Raw genomic sequence first — 23,205 nt, forward strand, 5'->3', positions numbered from 1 at the left:
CAGAACGAATGAAGTGCTTGAAGACGTATAGGACTGAGTTCGATAACTGCAGTCGCTTATGTGCGGCCAGTATCCGGGAGATAGTGGGCTCGAACCCCACTATCGGCAGCCCTGAAGATAGTTTTCTGTGGTTTCCCATTTTCACACCAGGCAAATGCTGGGGCTGTACCTTAATTCAGGCCATGGCTGCTTTCTTCCCACTCCTATCCCATCATCGCCATAAGACCTACCTGTGTTGGTGCGACATGAAGTAACTTGTAAAAATTAAAAATTAAAAAAAATAATAAAAAGCATGGCAATATCCATCTTGTGTCAAGCAAGAAACATTCCTTGCGAGGCAGAGAACTTCATTCAAAGTGATGAACAACTTTCGAGACCCCACAATTTCAAATCAACTACCGCCCTTCTAGCAGTGAAAAATGACGAGAAAGAGAAAGAGACGGAAGAAGAAGTTGATGAGGAAGAAGGTGAAGATCAAAGCAAGATCTGAACCCACGAAGAGTCCCACAGTGCTGTTGTGACATAAAGCACTTTGCCATTATATCTAAATCTTCCATTCTTCTTGAACTAATGTACTGCATTCAGAAAGACATGATTAGAAAGAACAGGAAACAAGTTTCTGGTTGGTGGATGCAGAGTGGGTTGTGGGTTGTGGCCGACAAGTGGCCATGGCTGTCCATGGTCCAACAGCTCTGCACTCCAATCGGCCAGTCGAGCAGAGGAGTGGTGACCACGGCTCTGTCATGGCTGGAACTCTGCATTCGGAAGATGGGAAAGGGCTGGACCTCATGGCTGGCCCCACCGTTGGCTGTCCTGAGAATTGTTTTCCATGGTTTTCTATTCTCCTGCACTAAAGGCAAATGCCAGGACAGTTCTTAGTATAGGTCACGACCGCCAACCCTCTCACCTTCTCCATGCATCTCCTACACTGTAACAAATCTCCCAGCCTGTGAGACGGTGTCACCATCTAACAGGCCCGCCTCCCCCTTCAGGGGAGGAATGAAAACATTTTAGTAGCAGTAACAAGTTTTTAGTTTGATCTGTGGAAGAAAGCTTAGTGTTGTAAAGTACTGTATAGAGTTTTGTGGTGGAGGCCTATATCCAGTGTTAAAGCGCAGTAATAATATTAATTAACAAATCAATGAACTACACTACTATGTACATCAATCTTGATAGCCAAGCATCATGCATAGGTGGATACAGGTAAACTGTAAATAATATTTAAAATTACTGTTTACTGTTTTAAGGCAAATAACCAGAAGTTTTGTGTAATATGGAAACTTATCTAATTTGGAAGAAAAAAAAAATTGGTACTTTGTGTTTCTGCTTTGAGCAAGTTTTACAGTAGTTAGGAAGAAAAAGCATAATGAACTTTTTGTAGAAAATTGAATTCGAATTAATACAAGCTGGGTGTTACATTTTTAATATTGTAGGCATAACATATAGATAAAGAAGTGTGAGCTCTTCCAGTTCTACTCATAAGCCAACTGAAGAGAGTTGCAGCACTGCCGCAAAGCGGCAGCACTCCTCTGAGGTGGCAGTATGCTAGTATTGCCATAAGCACGTATCTCAAGTTTTCATCATAATCGCTGATTGTTTTATTGCTATTCATTGTCATAGTAAAAATGTATAGGCAGTGTAGTTCTCACCTTATTTCTTAATTAGTGAGCATTATGTGCAAAATACCTTGTGTTTGAAGGGGACAGTGTGGAAAAACAAGGTATTGCAACATGCCAACGTGTTTCATATACAGATTATTATTTTTTATTACATCACTTTACTTTACATCGCTCTGACACAGTTAGGTCTTATGGTAACAATGGAATAAGAAAGAGCTAGGAATGGGAAGGAAGTGGCCGTGACCTTAAGGTACAGCCGAACATTTGCCTGGTGTGAAAATGGGAAACTATGGAAAACCCTCTCCATGGCAGCCAACAATGGAGTTTGTACCCACTCTCTTCCAAATAAAGGCGTACAGCTATGCGACCCTAACTACATGGCCAAATAGCTCTATGCAGATGTAGATCTAAAGAGCAGTTCCGTTTTTCCAAGTGGAAGAAAGCTATCCCAAGAAAGGCCATAGAATTGTATTCTAGATTTAGCAGTGTTTAGTTTATTCCCTTTTATGTTCAAATTACATTTCTGTTTATTCAATTTATTCTTCAACAAATCAGTTAACTTCTTTTCTGGCATTTACTGTATACATCAGGGGTAAAGGGCAAAGTCTACAAAACGATTTGGAGTGCTGTAATATAAAGAAGAAAGATGAACAGAAACTTCATGTGGCTGGGATGAAGATTATCTGATAGGCCTATGGAGTAATGAAATTAGATAAAATTTCAAATGAAACCATTTGCCAATCTCTGAGAGTAACACTAATGTCTGAAAAACTGATGGAAAATATACCGAGATGGTTCGGTCACTTTCAGCGGACTAGATTATGTAGTGCACAGAGTGGAGAGGCAGGCAGTAGAAGGCCAACCAGCTCTGGGAAGACTTAAATTATGATGACAACTTGCATGAAGAAGGACCTGAATAGTACCAATGCTGATGAAAATAGACTACAAGATTGAAGATACTGGAGGAGAGTTACCAGAAAAGCCAACGCCATCTGAGTGAGATATGGCAAAGAAGGAGAAGAAGGGAAAGAAGGAGGAGAAGAATAAAATTACATAAGTAAATTGAAAATAAGGTTTATGTAATTTTTTAAATGCAAATAAACATGTTTCACTAATATATTTTACTCTTCATACAGAGATGTAGGGAAAGGGGGATCGGATTTCCACAATTCTTGCATAGGAACATTAATCTACTCTAATATTCTAAGGAGAGAAAGTTTGTGAATTTGTTTCTATGTGAAGGTTAATCTCAGGCACTACCGGGCCAATTTTGGTAATTATTTCACCATTAGAAAGCTTATTTCTTCCAGATTATTACAGGCTATTAATTATCCTAGCTTATCACAAAAGCAGGTAGTTAAAAAAATAGAATATGTTGTTAAAATAGTGCATCTGGGACTCTTAAAAGTACATGTTGCCATGGTCCGCCGCCCAGATAGCGCTGCTAACACCTGGGACCTAGTGCAGTGAACAATGGCATGCATGACTACTGCTAACTAGATAAGAAATAGATATATAGAACTCACAGTTATGGAGTACTTCAGCAGCTAGAACATTTGGAGTATTGCAATTTACCTGCAATTTGTCATGGAATGATTTAAATATATGCAGTGTATCTCAAAATGCCCACAATTTTCTACTTTAATCATCTGGCTTTGGTATAAAGCACTTGAGGTTTCTAATGTTACCTGCAATTCCAGCATTTCCATAACTTCTTATTAGATTGGCCACCACCTGATGTGAAACCAAAAATCATTCTAACACCTGATTGTTCTAATTAAGCAGGATGAGAATTTTTGTGAAGGTCTCTTCCCTTAGTCTCCCCTTAACAACCCTCTACTAGAGTTTCAAGGCATCGCTCAGAAGTTTGATCCCCCTGTAATTTCCACAATCACCGAGCTTGATAGCTGCATTCGCTTAAGTGCAGCCAGTATCCAGTGTTCGGGAGATAGTAGGTTCGAACCCCACTGTCGGCAGCCCTGAAAATGGTTTTCTGTGGTTTTCCATTTTCACACCAGGCAAATGCTGGGGCTGTACCTTAATTAAGGCCATGGCCGCTTCCTTCCCACTCCTAACCCTTCCTTGTCCCATCGTCGCCATAAGACCTATCTGTGTTGGTGCGACGTAAAGCAACTAGCAAAAAAAAAAAAATCCACAGTCATGATCGTCTTCTTTGTTTTTATATATTAGTATAACAGTACTTCTCCTCCATTCCTCAAGAATCTTCCCACTATTCATGATATTATTAAAGAAAGTAATGAACCACTGAATCCCCTCCTCCTTATGACTTTTCCATCCCTCAATGAGTAAATCATCAGGGCCTGAAATTTACTGGTCTTCATAGCCCTTTCAACTTCTACAAATCTAACAAGATGTATTAGGCCTTGATTATTTAGATCTTCACAGGGTTTATTAACGTTCTCGTCATTCCTGGAAATATTACTTCCAGCACCCCCTTATGTCATCCTCCTGAGTCAAAACAACATTCTTTTCATTATTTTTAGTGCACCTTATATGCATAATATCCCTCTTAGATCTTTCCCATGCCTTAGTAAGTATGAAGATCACTTTTTCACTGTGTTTTGTTTCTATTTTTCCTGAGAGCAGGAAATTTTCCATATTTTTTTGCCCATACTTACATGGCTTTCTTGGCTTCTTTGTACTTATTGTGTTCCTCATAGTCTCCTGACAACTGCTAGTTCTTGAAATATATTTTCTTTCTTTAACTGCCTATTGCACTTCCTCACAACACCACCAGTTTTCCGTTTTTATGATGGCATTTCCATTTGTTTGACTAAGGATTCTTTTAGCAGATTCTTGAACAACTGAGGACAAATGGCACCACTGTTGCTCCACATTTGTAGCTTCTTGTTGATGACACTACAAAATGCCAGAGTTGGAAACTTTTCTCGGGACCTAATCACTAAATTCCCCTGTACTCTTCATCATTTTGTTCTTACTGGCAGCTTATTTCTCTTCAGGCCTGAGGTTCATATTTTGATGTCAGCAACTAAGAGTCTATGTTGAGCAGTAAAGAAAACTTTGCAATTTTTGACATTTTGTAATGTTTCCCTACTTGCTAAAATTTTATCAATTTGGGATGACACTCCTCCACTTTTTATAGCTTATCAAGTAGTCATCCTTTATCTGGAGAAAGGTATTCAGTAGCACGAGGTCATATGCTTGGACTGTTTGAAGAATATGGTCTCCTTCATTTTTTGTAACATATTCAAATTCTCCATGTACCCTTTCAAAGCTGATCCTTTTTTGACATATATCAGTTATAGAATATCAAATAAAAATCAAATACAATACAATTGATATTTAACAACAATGTTTTTCACAAATGAAAAAGTAATTCTAATTTTCTTGAAATTTGTTTTCACAAACATTTATTCAATACTATTTACAAAAGTTCTTGGAGATAATAGTTTATAACACTTCATTAAAAACAACATTGGAAGTAATGATACAGTCTTCCTCGACAGTTCTGTTTCTTGCTTTCCTCGATAATGCCCCCATACTACTCAGTTCACAGTCAGTGAACACGAGGAATCTTGTTAGCAACAACCCAGAATTATGGCATTTTAGATGTGGTAGGATTTGGAAGGTGAGTGGCAAATGACACAAAATACACAGGAAACTAAAATTCATTATTAAAACATCTCTTTCTAAAAAACTCACAAATTTAACAAACTCATCTTTGTGGATGTTGTCCAACTCCTTGGCTGAATGGTCAGTACTGAGGCCTTCGGTTCACAGAGTCCTGAGTTTGATTCCTGGCCAGGTTGGTGGTTCAATCGGATGTGATTAATTCTCTAGCTCAGGGATTGGTTGTTTGTGTTTGTTCCTACACTCTTCTCTTCATATTCAGGGCCAATTATCTTAGATGTTAGGCCCCTTTAAACAACAAGCATCATCTTCATATTCAGACAATATGTCACACAACCTACCACCACAGAAACATGCAATAGCAATTACATCCCTCCGCATAGGGTTGATATCAGGAAGGGTATTGGGCTGTAAAACAGGGTCATATCTAGATGCACCTCAGTTCACACCCATAACCCCACAAGGTGTGGAGAAAGCAGTAGAAGAAGAACATTCTTGATGTTGATAAATTCTTTCAAAGTCCTTGAAATTGAAATCCACACTCACTCAAATTTTAAAGAAACATTCTGTAACATTCAAGGTTTCTTTGTTGTTCCTCGAGGATATACATCCTGTGACAATAAAGTTTGATGAATAGTCCTGTACTATCAAAATAGATGAAAATGCATGACAGTGACCTTACTGTCCTTCGAAATAGTCCCCTCCCATAACTATGCACTGCTGAGATCGGCGATACATGTCCTGGAAACTTTGCAAGAAGGCTTCCTTTGCAATGGTGTTCAAAAGCCTCATCATGTTTTGTTGGATGTCAGGAATATTGTCAAATCTCTTTCCTTTCAAATTGAGTTTGAATCATGGGAATAGGAAGAAGTCTGGTGGATTGAGATCTGGCGAGTATGGGAGATGTTCAGGTTGCACCACCCCCTTTTTGCCATGAACTGAGACACTAGGCTTCATCCACAGTGACGGTACAGTTCAAGGAATTTGGTGTCGCATCCACAGTTTCAACAAAATCACGTTAAGTCTCTAAACGTGCCTGCTTCTGATCGTCAATCAACTGATGTGGCACAAGAGGAGAACATGTTTTCCTCTTCCCTAACTTCTGGGTAACGGTTTGTCACACAGATTCATGGTTAATCTGCAGTTCATCTGCTATCATGCGCACAGTTAATCGCTGATCGTTCGTGATTAATGTCCTCGCCTTCTCAGTGTTTTCGTTACTGACGGTGGTCGCCAGTCTTCCACTGCGGGGGTTATCAGAAATACTTTCCCAGTCTCCTCGAAAACGGGCAAACTACTCATATACACACACACACTCTTCAAGAACCGTGCTTGATCTTCATAGACATGTACCAGCATCGCATGCGTTTCTTTCAGTGTCTTGCCAAGCTTAAAACAAAACTGTACATTGATGTTTTGGCCGTTCATGTTCCTGTTCACAGTTCAGAACCAACGCACTCAGCATGGACTGTGTCAAACAGGTCTTACACGGCACACACACAATGCTCATCTGAACAACGTTGGAAGCAGGTGGCAAAACCTGCTGCTTCACAGGTGCAGCATTGCATGTCGCCAGTGTTGCCGGATCGACCGGTCTGACTTCATTCACCAAACTTTATTGTTACAGGTTGTAGAATGATTAGAGCAATACACTGTAAGAAGAAAAATATACCTTCCATTAATTCCTCTCTCCGATGAATAATAGTGAAACTCTGTTAAGAAGTTTTTCAAGGGACTGCAAAAAAAAAAAAAAACTTCTTAAGCAGGAAACTTCTTAAAAGGGGTAATGCCCAAAAACTTATTCTGTACTTTGAAATACATGTGGAACACACAGCCAACAGATTTCCTTGTTTGTGAACAATACCGAAATAGGCCGATATATAAGAGCTGCTTACAAAAAGCCACAATATAAAAATTCGATTATCATGACAATATTTTTAGAGATAAAGTAAAATAATTGAACATACCATATAATAAATATATTTGATAAGAGAAGGGAACATATTAAGTTATATAAAAACGTTGCAAGGTTTGATTATTTTAGCAGGCAGAACCATGTCCTTCCACACTTCCCTTTCCTCCGAACTTACACTCTCTGCTTCGCAACAAATTGTTTTGTAAATGAAAACCAAAAACCCCATTGCACTACAGCCCTTGAAGGGCCTTGGCCTACCAAGCGACCGCTGCTCAGCCCGAAGCCCTGCAGATTACGAGGTGCCGTGTGGTCAGCACGACGAATCCTCTCGGCCGTTATTCTTGGCTTTCTAGACCGGGGCCGCTATCTCACCGTCAGATAGCTTCTCAATTCTAATCACGTAGGCTGAGTGGACCTCGAACCAGCCCCAGGTCCAGGTAAAAATCCCAGACCTGGCCAGGAATCGAACCCGGGGCCTCCGTGTAAGAGGCAGACACGCTACCCCTACACCACGGGGCCGGCTTTGTAAACGATGCCGGCTCGATTTTTAAAGCGTTCCAGCCACCCGCTCGACGCGGTAAAAGGTACCCTTAATTTGCATGAGGCTTTCTCCTGCACAATAGTCCCACTGAAAGGTATGCTGCTGTTTAAACCATATTAGCAGAACTTGTTCTATTTCATCGTACTTTTCAGATTTAACTTCCTTACAATTTGCTGAAGTATTCCCTGCAGAAGCAGAGATCTTTTCTTTCTTCGCTATAATACCATTCAAAGTAGACGGCGGCATCCCCAGCTCCTTTGCCAAAGCAACACGAGAAAGTGTAGATGACGCCACTTTCCTTATAATCTCCACTTTGTCTTTTATTGTTAGTGCCATTCGCTTGATCTCTTTCCTCTGAGTTGCGCTCATTTTCACTTTAAAAAAGCTTTTACGTTGATATTACAAGTACAACTAACTTCACCGACTCCTATTCATACTAATTACGACGCTACACTATTCTTGGCAATCCGTAGCTTAGGCTTACAAGAAGCAAAGACAAGACGTGTACTAGTTTGTTAGCATGTGCTTTCTATCTGCCTCACACCCCTGACACCTGCTTGAAGGATAACGGCAGCAAATGGGAAATCTAGCAACTTACTCTTAGAGATTCTTAGAACCTAGGCCTAAATCGCCCCTGCATTCCTACTGGTTGTCACGGCAACGGGCGTAGTTTCTGGCTGTTTCACAAGTACCGCATGGCCAAGCCAGTATTGAGTTTATTTTCCCGCTTCAATCCTCTTCATGCTATAGGTAATGAAAAGAAATACAGGTTCGAAGTTGCAGAAATTAGTGCATGGAAATGTATCTGGGGTATTACGTGGGAGAGATAAAGGCGCAGTAGCAACGCTAGCACATCTAAACGTAAACAGTTTCTTTCCCCGCGAGAATTTTATTTCATGTCTCCTCATCCTTGTGCTACGTTCTAATAATGTGATGTAATAATTACGAGTGACATGATAATACAATGTTTAGCTCGTAAAAAGGTAAAATTAAAAATAACTTTCAATTTTATGCCAACACGTGGTATTCCAATGCCTATGTGTGCCTTCCTCAACACCCAGTTGGCTATTAACATTCGTTCAACTTCGTAAACGATCGGGATCTTTCGGCCGGCTGTTTCGCGGCATGTGTATCAGCTGGCTGCTAGCAAATCGGCTGTTTCCTGCATAGAGTCACGAAGTTGTTTTTATTCACCTCACTAATAATAGACACGGAAAATCTTATCAGTTTAGTTCAAAATCGTAATTTCCTCTACGGCAATGCCCATAAGTATTATTGCAACAACGTAAGACAGAATGCCTGGAAGGAAATAAGCAAGGGAATGAAAAATCTGACAGGTTAGAATATTCAGTTTTGTGGTAGGTTAACAGTAATGTTGTGGACAAATGCACTTTACGGTTTTTAATTAATGTTTAGGCCACCTCGATTAATGACTTCACTCTGTCGCGGCCCGCAAATTACTGCATTAAAGTTTTATCAAATCATCCATTGCGTACTTTATGTTTCTTACGTAGAATCCCGTTCGATTTTATTCCGCTAGATGGAACGGTGGAGTGGAAATTTTGACTGATGGGTTCGATTCGATTCCACAAGTCGAGAGTGAGCATCTGCTGTCCGTGTTGTCATAGCGTGACGTCATATGGCCGTGGCAGGCCCGCACATGTTCCGTGACACCAGACACACACCGCTAGCGCGCGAATGGTCTAACACAGGGTGCAACTTGCGCGGAGACTGGAGGGTTCTAACCACGGGCTGCTTTGAGCGGACGTTTTCTATCTCAAGGGGCACTAAAATCTGAACTGTTTAAGCGGGAAATATATTTACAACAGAACACTTTAAACGGGAAAAATATACATATATCTTAATGCAACTGATCAAGGGACCAAGAATATCACACTTCTTAGGCGGGAAAACTTCTTATGCGGGAACTTCTTAACCGAGTTTCACTGTATATAAATCAGTGGCTGTACCAGGGGATTATAAAATTCTAGAAAAATTAAGTGAATAAGCTCACACTATTAAACAAAATTTCCCCCTAAATTGGCTTACCTAAGCTTTAGAATGCTAACTTTTTAATTACATTAAATGAATTATTTACAATATATTACACTGCTAAAAGTAGCTTCTAGTCTATCTTTCACAGAATTGAATCATTCATGGTGTGAATTAATGTCATAATCGATTATTACCCTTCATAATCATTAATATTCTTTCTCAATTAAGTTTAAATTCAGTCATCAAAAATTCACTAGAAATTTCATCACTTCATCATAATTTTTCCTGAATGAGTTATTAAAGCTATAAAAACTATTTAAAATAGTATGTGCTTGGTCCACCTTTTCAATACATTTTTATAATTGAAAATTATTTATTCAAACATTTTCAGGAACATAGTGCATTTCCTTCATCAGTGAAGTCCAATCAAAGAATATAAACAATATAACACTTTATGTTGTTTGGCCCAAATTTTATAGAAGTATTATAACATAATTCACCATATAAACAAACATTAGGGATATATTAGAAAAATCATCATTAAAAAAATGTTATTAATTAGATGATGTTGAATGAGAATACCTAAATAAATTTAAGATCCTCAAGTTCATATTTTTTTCCCCTTCCTTAAATGATAAATGCTATCTGAACTTCTTTAATTCAAACTTGATCAAAGGTGATTTTTTTGAGCAAGTTAAATTTCTAAACTTTCTAAAACATAAATGAATTTTTCCTTTTTGGCCGAATGTATTAATTTCATGTCATTAGAAATGTCTGTAAATTTATGATTCTTTTCAGCCATATGCTCTTCTATTGCTGAATATCTTTTATGTTTGACTGCATTAACATGTTCTTTGCATGTTATAGCCAAACTTCTTCCAGACTGTCCTATGAATCACTGCTTACATGTATGGCATGTGAGTTTGTAAATTCCTGACTTATTAAAATAATATACATTTATTCTCAATTTTATCTGAATTGAAAATTATCTTATTAGTATTATCATCAGTTTTACATGTGATATTGATATTCATTTTCCTGAAAATTTTAGCCTGTTGATAAGAGTGTTTATTTCAAAAATATTTTCTTTTTCTCTTTTTGATCTTTGGTTCATTTTTTTGCTTTATTTATCATTCTATTAATAATTTTTCTGGTATATCTGTTGTTACGCGCAATTTAGTGGATTATATGTATTTTACAACTCTTCTTGGACATAGGTATGTTCATAGCTCTAATAATTAAGCTGTAAAATGTTGCCCTTTTATGTTGACATGGATGATTGGATTCATTTCTAATAATGTACCTCTTTGTGTAGCCTTTCTGAAAATTGGAAAATCAAAATGACCATAATTTCTTATTTGATTGATTGAAACCAAATCACTCAAAATTCCATCATTCTCAGATTCCATCTTAAGATGCACTTGTTTATCCAAAGTATTTAAATATTCTAGTAATCCATCAGATTTTACATTTTGTTCATTGATGATAACAAATATATCATCGACATATCTTAACCATCAATCCATCTATTTTATCCACTATTTTATTATATTCCATGTAATCCATGAATATGTTTGCTAACATACCTGAAGCTGGTGAACCCATTCCTAAGCCTTTAGATTATTAGTAAATTTTCTGGAGTATTTGTTGTTACGAGCAATTTGGTAGATTGAAAAAATATGAAAATTCACAGCCTGTTTCCAGTCATTTGATCAGGTTAGGAATGGAGTGAATGTAGCCCCCATCTAGCGGCGAGGATAGGAAATGTGCCAGCTGCCGAAGCCTGTTGCACTCCTCTGTGGCAATGATTAATGAATGATTAATGAAATGAAATGATATTGGGAAGTGTTGCTGGAATGAAAGATGACAGGGAAAACCGGAGTACCTGGAGAAAAACCTGTCCTGCCTTTGCTTTGTCCAGCACAAATCTCACATGGAGTGACCCGGATTTGAACCACAGTATCCAGCGGTGAGAGGCCGGCGCGCTTCCGTCTCAGCCACGGAGGATTAATTTGGTAGATTATACTTATAATAGTATATTTCATACGACCCTTATGGTTATCAGTCAACTTTTCATGTAAGCTTTGTCTTTTTAGCAGCCTCCAAATGGGGAAAGCGGAAATAAATGCATTTGTCTCTCTCTCCAAAGTAAATTCTGTTTGAATGAATAATTTTCAATTATAAAAGTGTATTGACAAGGTGGACTAAGCACATATTATTTTAAATAGCTTTTAATAGCTTTAGGCAAGTCAGTACGGGAACAAATACAAATACCTATTATGGTTAAGTTTATCAACAATTAACAAAATATTTCAAGTCCATTTAACAATTAACTCAACTATTCCCTCATGTTAAAAGTCAATATTTTTCTCTCATTTAACACTCTCTAGAATTGACTTCTTCTTCTTCTTAGCATTTTCCTGTTGATACAGGGTCCGCTCTTCTCGATCTTGGCTAGCCATTTTGCACGGTCTTCAGCATCATGTGGTCTTAAGTTCATAGCCTTCATATAAGCATTCACTGTGTCATGCCAGCGCTGCTTTGGACATCCACGTGGATGTTGCCCACTAATTTCAAAGGATTGGGTGAAAATGGCAACTGTTCCAGATGCAGCACACAGGACGTGACAATACCATTTGAGACGTTTTTCCTGTGCCTTCTCAGTGATAGGTGCAATGCCTATTTGCTGGCAGATGGTGTCTTTTTGACATGATGCAGGAGTGTGATACCCATCGACCAACGGAGCATGCGCATTTCCGTGGTGTGTAATTGGCGCTCTGCAGCTTTGTCAGTTGCTCGACATTCAACACCATATAAAGCAACAGGACGTACTACCATGTGGTATATTTTGGACTTCGGATGTAGTGGCATCCTTTTGTCGCAGAGTATACCTGTGACTTCTCTCCCTTTCATTCATACTGCCTTTATCCTACTTCGCACTTTATCACGTATCCCACCATCAGCCTGAAGGTGAAATCCTGGATACCTGAAGCTTACGGTCTTTGTTAAGGTCTCTTCATCAGCTTGAACTGAGCCATTGCTTGGGATGGTTTCCAGGTATTTGGTCTCCTTTTTGTTCTCTCTAAGACCATACTAGGAGAGACGGCTGATCCAATCTTCAACTTGATGCTGCAGTCCACTTCTGGTAGTATAAGCAAGTGCGACATCATCTGCATATAAAAGAGTCCAAGGGACACTTCTCTGCAGGTCCTTTGTAATTCTGTATGTGACGAGAACAAAGAGCAATGGGGACAATGCAGAGCCTTGGTGTACACTGACTTTCACTGGGAAACTCTCCGAGATGCCGACAGCGCAACATACACGATTTCTGGTGTTCGTGTAGAGCATCTTGATCCAGTTGGTAACCATTTCTGGTACACCATGGTCATGAAGTGCGTACCAGATCACACGATGTGGAACACGGTCGAAAGCCTTTTTAAGATCTCAAGCAAGGCAATATGTAGTGGCCATTGCTTCTCTCAGTGCTTTCCAATGAGCATTCTGGCAGCAAAGATGACGTTGGTTGTTCCTGCACCCTTGATGAAGCCACACTGTTTGGTAATAATGCTGATGATGTCAAGCAGTCGTCGATCGAGGATTCTCTCAAATATCTTCATTGTGTGAATTGGATAGTAATTTGGCAATGTTTGAGGATGTCCTGTTTGTCTTGTACTCGCTGACCATCTTTGCCTTTTATGAACACATACTGCTCAATATCCTGTTTTGACTTTGTTCTAGCTTTGGCCAGCCAGAAAATTGTTTTCTCTCCTTCCTTTGAATCCAATGTTGCATACAGGTCATTATAGTGACTGCGCCCAGCTTCACTGACAGCTTTCTTAGCCTCACGTTTGGCTATGACATATCTTTCATAGGTATGGTCGTAGCTCTATTAATTAAGCCATAAAATGTTGTATTTTTATGTTCAAATGGATGATTGAAGATGTAATGAAGTGCAAAGTAGGATAAAGGCAGCATGGATGAGATGGAGGGAAGTGACAGGTATACTCTGCGAGAGCAGGGTGCCACTATAAGTCCAAAATTAGAATTGACTTGATCACCAAAAACTACATTCTTTATTTTCTTCCAAAGTATGACAGCTATCTGTCCTAAATTATTTTTATAAATAGCTCTGTTTTAGCTTCTTAATTTATTAATTAACTTTTGTAGATAACATTATCTGAGCTTACAATCTGTTGATTTCCTTTATCTGTTAATTTTGCCTCAGTCTGTTGATTTTATCTTGATATGTTCTTTACATTCAACCTATTTATTTGCCTTAATTCAATCTGTTAAATTTTCTCAATCTGCTAATTGAAATGAATATCAATCTCTTGATTTTATCTTGGTCTGTTTATTTGCCTATGTTCACAGAACCTTTCATGATCTTTAGCTAAATCCTAATTAACTTCACGGGCTGATGACCTTCGATGTTAGGCCCCTTAAAACAACAAGCAGCATCAATTAACTTCACTTGAATTCAAAATTATGAACACTTCAAAAATTCCTCAAGACAACTTTTCACAACAGAAACACTCTACAACATTGAATCAGCATGCCCATCTTTCATGATTAGTATTTTTTTTTTTTTTTTCAAATTTATACACGTACATTAAAAATACACTTTGTGTTTTTTTTTTTTTTTTTTCATTTTTGGCATTTTTCTTGCACAGAACTACTTTTGAGGTTAATTTTGTAGTGAAGCGGAAAGTTATATACCATAACTGTTGTTTCTAGTTCCTTCTCATTTCCATTTGTTCTTGGCCTTGAGGGGGAATGACTGACTGTTGGGGTGGGTGCAAAGGCTGGTGCATTCCTCTTCCTTGCGACATTAGGAAATACTTTCTCCTGATTGTCAGAGTTCTGTATTGAGTTCCTGCACATATCTTGGAAACACATGACTCTCAAATAAAAATCCTTTCCTTACTCTTCCTTAGTCACCAAGAAATTCTGGTCAGTTTGCTTGGTCTTGAAAGATATTTAGCAAATTTAACCATATGCAAGAAAAATTATAACTTTTAATACGGTCACATGTGGACTTTTATCAGTTTGACAATAAATGAAAATATTCATTAAAAATATGGTACTTTAAAAATCAAAAAATTCTCATTCATTGTAAGAACACCTTCCTTGAAAAGATTAAAATTTCATCCAGTGTCACATATTCTCCTATGCTGTAGTGTAGCTCATTACCAAATGAAATATCTAGTATGTTTACATGGGAGGATTTCATCATCCCGGCCAGATAAAGCAGTATTCTAATAAATTTCTTACATTTATTATAAGATACTTTCAATACAGATTGAAACGTCAGTAGGAATGTAGCGATTAAAAGCAATGCTATCATATAAAATACTCTTATCAAATGAAAAACTGCACGTTTTCTCACTTTTAACGAACAGTACTACAGTGCCAACCTAACAGTCCAAATTTTCAGAGCTAGAATGACCAGGCTGCATACAGCCGTGAGCACTCCCCTGCCATTATTCCGTTAAATATGCACACTGATCATTCCAATCAGTGTCTCAGAGTAGGGATCAAATAGTTTGAATTCTATGATGAACCACTGTGTTACGTACGTTAGTATCAGATAATTTATGAACCAGAGGAATGGCATGCTAAAGAAGAAAGTTATCTAACTCCCCAGCTACTTCCCGCCAATATTCAGGCAGCCTGTTACATTCGGTACGGCTGGGCGAGTTGGCCGTGTGGTTAGGGGCACGCAACTGTGAACTTGCATCCAGGAGATAGTGGATTCGAACCCAAATGTTGGCATCCCTGAAGATGGTACTCTGTGATTTCCCATTTTCACATAGGGCAAATGCTGGGGCTGTATCTTAATTAAGACCAAGGCTGCTTCCTCCACACTCCCAGCCCTTTCCTATCCCATTGTCACCATAAGACTTATCTGTGTTGGTGCGACGTAAAGCAAATTTAAAAAAAAACTCAGTATGCAGAAGTAATCCTATCTATCAGAGATGAGTGGAAACAGAAGACACAAAGCACATCACAACAAACAATGGTTAATGTAATGTTATTGTTGATCAGTTTTATGAGCTTTCTATATTGTTGGCCTTCACATTTAGTTCTCTTCCGACTCTGTGATATTAGGGCGTGTTATATAATTATTTATAGCGTAGACTGTAGTTACTTATTCTCCAACTTTACATACCGATTTTCATTGAATTCTGTTTACTCAGCGCTGATGTGGACTTAGTAACAAAAATCCAAATTCATGAATATATATGTGATCATAGCTGGTACGGTAACAATGTATAAGACATAAATTATCAGAAATGTATTACTATATAACTTTAGTTATGTAGCATTTATCGATATGACCACTAATAACAAATATTTGAGAATTAAATTTTAGGCATTCCACTAAACTACCATTTCACCCAGCGTGAATATAATTAGTTATGGCCTAGATTATATTGATTTATTACCCTGGCTTTGCATATCTATTTTTCTTAAGATATGGCCACTAATAACATAAATATTTGAGAATTAAATTTTAGGCTTTCCCATAAACTACCATTTCCATCAGCATGAATAAAATTATTTATAGCTTAGATTGTAGCGACTTATTCCCCGACTTTGCATATCGATTTTAATTAAATTCTCTTCAGTCCTTTTCTCGTGATGCGTGTACAGACAGACAGACAGACAGACAGGCAGGCAGACAGACAGACAGACAGACAGAGAGAAATTACGGAAAATTAAAAAGTGCATTTCCTCGTTACTGTGGACATGACTGATAGAGAAATACCATCCTTTTTAAGTTCTGAGCAATGTACACACAAAACTCTTATTTTATATATATAGATGGATAAGTTTCCTTTCCTTTTACTTATATGCTATGATCTCAATATAATACAAAATTGTTAAAAAATTAACACTTACATACTTACTTGAAAAAGAAAGGTGTATTGTATTAAACACATAATAAAATGAATGAAAATAAAATAAATAAAATGAATGAAAATAAAATAAAATAAAATAAATAAAATGAATGAAAAAATAAAATAATGAAAAGAAAAACCAATAAAAAACAAATAACAAAGTAAGGCTCGACGAACAGCGGGTTAGATATTGAATAGGTAGTAACTTCATAATCAATTATTTTTAAGAATTAACTTTTGAATACTGTTAATATCAATATGGAACCAACTATGAAATACATAAGTTGTAATAATCCATACACAGCAATAACTTGCAGGTAAATTTTGCTGAGCACATTTCCTGTTTATCTATTAATGTGGTAGGTTCATATGCAACTGATGTAAGATGGTTGTGGTATTTGTATCTGATGTAGATGACTGTCCTGGTGAAATGGTGTATGTAGTTATGAAGGTATCAGTTGTTCATTATACGTTCAAGTTTTTTATTGCTGCATTGCAAGCTGGCCAGCCTCCTTCATTGTCTTTGAGATGAGTCCTCATTCCTTTCTGCCTGTTGTCTGCAATGTCTCTCAGTAATAGTGCTCAAAGATTTTCTTCTGGGCATGTTGACAAACTTAGTTTTAAAACATCATGGTTGAACAAGAAGATGAATGAGTTTGAACCATTTAAGGGCTGCACTATGTTAGACTAAAGATAGTTGTCATTTGCAGTCATTTTTATTTCAAACAATTGTTTGAGAGTTAAGCAGTAAGACTCACCTGTGCTCAAAGAAAGTAGCTGATGTAGATAATTGTGATATTGTGAGAAATTATTCAAACTCCTACAGTTGTTTTGGGGGGGTGAAATTGTTAGCATTATGCAGAATATTTCCAAACATTGTCTCACGCTTCTTGAAAATTATGTAACTTATTTGTTTTAAAAGAGATATACCGAAGCACAGTATAATTCGTACAGTATTATTGTTGTAAGCTCAATACTGGCATATGTCTGCATACTTCTAACAAATTGAATGGGGTGGGGAAAGGGTGAAGGTATGTCATGGCTTTTCTTAAGAAGAAAAAGAGGCATGTGTCAGAAACACAGGTTTGCACTAACGTATTCACCTGGTGCTTTATTTGACTATCTGAAAGATAGATTATTATGGCGATAAATATGTATCACAGATGGACCAGGCCTACCCGAATCAGCCATGCTTGTTTACATTCAAAGCACATAGATACATGTACACAGAAGTAAATCCTCCTTGTAATATAGACATAACTTACCTACTGATTTGATTTGATTTCATTTCATTTCATTTCATTTCATTTCATTTCATTTCATTTCATTTCATTTCATTTCATTTCATTTGATTTGATTTGATTTGATTTGATTTCATTTCATTTCATTTCATTTCATTTCATTTCATTTCATTTCATTTCATTTCATTTCATTTCATTTCATTTCATTTCATTTCATTTCATTTCATTTCATTTCATTTCATTTGATTTGATTTCATTTGATTTCATTTGATTTCATTTCATTTGATTTGATTTGATTTGATTTGATTTGATTTGATTTGATTTGATTTGATTTGATTTGATTTGATTTGATTTGATTTGATTTGATTTGATTTGATTTGATTTGATTTGATTTCATTTCATTTCATTTCATTTCATTTCATTTCATTTGATTTGATTTGAACAGCACTTATTCTTATACTAATCTTTTCTTTTAGCCTTGTTAACGTGTTAGCTGATGCATATGAAATCAGGCAGTGGAATGTATTTGGACTGCCAAGAGATGCTGTCTCAACTGAAAATGCAATTCTGGTTACTAGGGCTGGGAAATGGCCATTGATGATAGACCCACAAGAGCAGGTAGGTTCTTAGGTTTCTTAAAGTGTATGGACACATTGAACTTCGTTATGGTTGTATGAGGCCATTGGCCTAGGTATTCGGCCCCTTGAAATAACAATTATTAATGGTTGTAAGAAGGTGATGTTTAGTACAAATGGTATTTTAATCAGGAGAAATGTCAATATTATCTACTTGCAGTAAATTATAATTTTGTCTGTGCACTTCAAAATAGTTTATGGTGAGGGTTTACTGTAGTCGTGTCATAAGGGTCAGTCAAATGAAAATCAAACAACCGCTACAACGTGACCATTGAATGGTTTTATTCACAAGTAATTACCAAAAGCATTAATACATTTATAACGCTTGGAGATGAGACAATTAATTCCAGTTTTGTAGAAAGAGGTAGGGCACTGACGGATTCGCAACCATATGCAATCTTGCACTTCCTCATCCACATTAAACCAACATTCACAAATTTCTTTCTTTCTTCATGATTCGTCGGTTTTCCCAGATAAGGCTAACAATTTGCCTTATCACATCAGGAGTAATAGCTCAATGGGCCCGTCCTGTACACATCGTCTTTCAGTGATGTGCAACCTTCTCAGAATCTTCTGTGCCACTCGTGCACACTCATCATGGACATGCAGTGTTCGTCGTACACAGCAGACATGTGATGATGAATTTTGCATACTCCAGCACCCTCAGCCACCAGAAAATGAACCACACTTCTCTACTCTTCTTTACTGGCCTCTTACATGCATCTTTGCTTCATTCACCAGCAAAATCAACAAGAAGTGTTTGGTAGAGACGGTCATTCCCAAAACCTCCATGAGTCCTTGGATGAAGAATGAAGGTTACCATTCATTTCAACCTGGCAGCATCAATGAATTAAGTGATTGCGATATGAGTACACAACGTGATTTATGCGGACAGTTACCTAAAGCTTTTCCAACATTAGCAGCTCACTGTGAAGTTATGATGACAGATGAATGTGCCATGTATCTTAGCTCCTGGTCTAGAAATGTTTATCAATCAATCAATAAATCAATACTGATCTGCATTTAGGGCAGTCGCCCAGGTGGCAGATTCCCTATCTGTTGTTTTCCTAGCCTTTTCCTAAATGATTTCAAAGAAATTGGAAATTTATTAAACGTCTCCCTTGGTAAGTTATTCCAATCCCTAACTCCCCTTCCTATAAATGAATATTTGCCCCAGTTTGTCCTCTTGAATTCCAACTTTATCTTCATATTGTGATCTTTCCTACTTTTATAAACGCCACTCAAACTTATTCGTCTACTAATGTCATTCCATGCCATCTCTCCGCTGACAGCTCAGAACATACTGCTTAGTTCAACAACAATAAAGGTGTTTTAATTTAATCCACCTATTTAATACTTTTATTTCCACTTATAGTGGTACAATAAATAGACTCACAGTTAAATGGGACATGTTTTGCCCTCAATTAAGGGCATCTTCAGCCTAAAAACAATCAAGAGTACAACTAATATTAAAAGTGGAAGCTTAAAGTTCAGCCAGTTATTAAAATTCAGGACATAAAAATGTGAAAAATGATACAATATATAAGGATGCTATTGTAAACACTGTCAATGATTAACCTAAAATCTTGTCGGAGACTAAAACTTCTTCCATTAAAATTCCAATTAAAACAATTCATTTAAAATGTTAGTGGAAAACCAAAGTGATAATAATATAAAGCCAACGACATGAGGGCGTGAACCTAAGCATAAACATGATTGTCATGAATATAATATGTCCAAGGCCGCTGAAGAAATTCGTCAGCATGAAGTGAGACAGAAGCATCATTTGGAAAATTGTAAGTGGCCCTTAGCACCATAGGTAATACTATTGGCTGAACCTTGCCAGAAAATGACAGTAGGTACTGAAATAATGTTTTATGTTAGTTGAAAGTTGTTATTTGTTATCTACTGTTGTATTGGTTGCTGCCCTTCTGTTGGCTCTGAGTCTGGTGTTGTAACTGTTGTAACAGATGACACACGAATGTAATGTGAGAGAAACTAAAACAGGATGTGTAAGTTTTCACAAAGATAAGATAAGAATGTGTCTGGTAAAGTATTGCAGTTTACACAACTACTTTTTGGCATACAAAAATTACGCTATAAGGAAAATAAAATGAAATTTAAAAACATTAAATGGTACATGATAGTAAACTTTCTGGCTTTGAATTTGAATTCAGCATGCTAAAAATACCCCCAAAAAATCAAACTTCGGAGGCAGCAATTTCATCGCAGACTACTGTTACCTTATTGTCGTGTGATCGTTGTGAACTATCATAGACAATATCTTTTTCCTTTCATTTTTATTTTGCACAAAATGTCTTATTTATCCTTTTCTTTTCATTATTCAGTAAAGAATGGCTAAGGAGTGCAAGTGTAGGAACTGTGGGTGTGGCCAGGCATTAAGGAGTATGGGGGAGGAGTTGGAGAATTGGAGGGAGATAATGAGGATTCTCTCAGAGGACAGGAAGGAAAGTAGGCCTCCCTCAAACAATCTACAGGATACAGTAGGTGTAAACGAAGGATGGGAAGGAGAGGAAGGAATTGTAGAAGGCAGGTGGTCTAAGGTTTTAAGGGGAAGGAGAGTGCAGGGTAAGGGCTTCATTCAGGATCAGAATTCAGGACAGGTGTCTGTGAGAATTTCGTACGACTCACTGCAGGTAGAACAGCCAAGGGAAGGTGAGGAACAGGGAACTGTTGCTGAAAAGTGTGGAAGTAGGAAGAAGGGAAAAGGTAGGAAAGGGAATGTGGAGTAGTGGATAGGAAAAGACAGGTGGAACAGGGTCTGAGAGGGAGAAAAGGGAGGAGGAAATACCTTCTGCAGCTGTCAGGGAAGATAGGACTGACCAGGAGGGGAGAGGATCAAATGAGGTGGGTAGGGTTGAGGCTCTGGTCATGGAGGATTCCATTGTTAGACATGTAGGGAAAATGTGTGGAGGAAAGGGAACCAGGGTAGAGTGTTATCCATGAATTAGGTTGAGGCAGATGTTGAGGAAAGTAGAAGAGGAAGGAGGGAAAGGGGAAGGTGGTAGTGTTTCATGTTGGTACTAACAACATAAGACAAGCAAGTATAAGTACCAACATAGTTGGGGATGTGTGGGATCTAGTAAATGCAGTACGGGTGAAGTTGAATGAAGTGGAGATTCTTATCAGTGGAATACTGTGTAGGAGGGATACTGACTGGGACATGATTGGGGATTTAAATGAGACTATGGAGTGAGTACGTGGGAAACTAGGAGTGAGATTTCTAGATCCCGATGGGTGGGTAAGAGATAGGGATCTGCACTCAGATGGCCTTCACTTAAACCGCAGTGGTACATATAAGTTAGGAATTTTTTTTCAAAGGTTTATAGGGAGGTACATTCATGGAAATGGGGTGACCTAGGGAGCGGTGATAAGGGAACAGAGAACTGGAAATCAAGTAGGGATGACATAAAAATGTTAGTGCTGACCTGTAGAAGTATTGTAAAAAGGAATAGAATTAAGAAAGTTAATAGATATATACTTACCAGATATTGTAATAGGAGTTGAATCATGACTGAGAAATGATATAATGGATGCAGACATATTCTCACAGAACTGGAGTGTGTATTGTAGAGATAGGATAGGAATGGGAGGATGGGGGGATTACTCATTCTGGTAGAAAAAGAATTTGTAAGCTACGAAAAAGTTAAAGATGACAAATATGAAATTCTAGGTGTAAGGCTCATCTCTAAAGATAATAGGCAGCATGATGTCTTTGAAGTGTACAGACCGGGAACTGTAGCGCTGATGGTGATACCGAATTATTTTATGAGATAATCAGCTATGTGGGAAACAGTATGGAAAGGAACGTGATTGTAGCGGGTGATCTCAGTTTACCAAATGTCAATTGGGAAGGTATTGCAAACGACAGGAAGCATGATCAAGAAATGGCAAGTAAATTAATATGGGAAGGGCATCTGATTCAGAAAGTGATGGAACTAACTAGAGGGAAGAACATTCTGGACGTGCTGCTGGTAAAACCAGATGAGCTCTATCGATAAACCGAAGTAATAGATGGTATTAGTAATCACGAAGCTGTTTTTGTGGTAATTAAAAATAAATATGAAAGAAAGGAAGAGATTAAAATTAGGACTGTTAGGCAGTACCATATGGCTGATAAAACAGGCATGAGGGAGTTTAAAAAAAGTAACTATGATTGGTGGAAAATGATAAATAGAAATGTAAACAGACTCTGGGATGGATTTAAAGCAATTGTTGATGAATGTGAAAATAGGTTTGAACCTTTAAAGGTGGTAAGGAATTGTAAATATTCACTATATTATAACAAAGAAGTAAAGAGACTAAGAAAGAGATGCAGGTTGGAAAGAAATAGAGTTAGAAATGGCTGTGGAAGTAAGGAAAAATTGAAGGAACTTACTAGAAAATTGAATCTAGCAAAGAAGTCAGCTAAGGATAACATGATGGCAAGAATAATTGGCAGTCATAAAAATTGTAATGAAAAATGGAAGAGTATGTATAGGTACTTTAAGGCAGAAACAGGTTCCAAGAAGGACATTCCAGGAATCATTATGAACAAGGGGAGTGGGTATGCGAGGATCTTCAAAAGGCAGAAGTATTCAGTCAGCAGTACGTAAACATACAAGGATAATGTCCAGATAGAGGAGGTGACAGATACTAAAGAAGTATTAATATTTACCTATGACAACAATGACATTTACAGTAAGATACAAAAGTTGAAAACTAGAAAAGCAGCTGGAATTGGT

The 23,205-nt window shown here is 37.5% G+C and overlaps 1 protein-coding gene across 1 annotated transcript in view; it reads left to right on the forward strand.

Annotated features, from left to right (window-relative positions):
* Dhc16F (Dynein heavy chain at 16F) overlaps positions 1–23,205 on the forward strand; it is a 1,052,459-nt gene that overhangs the window by 749,817 nt on the left and 279,437 nt on the right. Inside the window, exon 47 of the mRNA XM_068227815.1 lies at positions 18,302–18,443. Within this exon, the coding sequence (XP_068083916.1) occupies positions 18,302–18,443 (142 nt within the window). The remainder of the gene's footprint in view (positions 1–18,301; positions 18,444–23,205) is intronic.

Source organism: Anabrus simplex, chromosome 5 (assembly GCF_040414725.1).
Source record: "Anabrus simplex isolate iqAnaSimp1 chromosome 5, ASM4041472v1, whole genome shotgun sequence".
Taxonomy (NCBI): domain Eukaryota; kingdom Metazoa; phylum Arthropoda; class Insecta; order Orthoptera; family Tettigoniidae; genus Anabrus; species Anabrus simplex.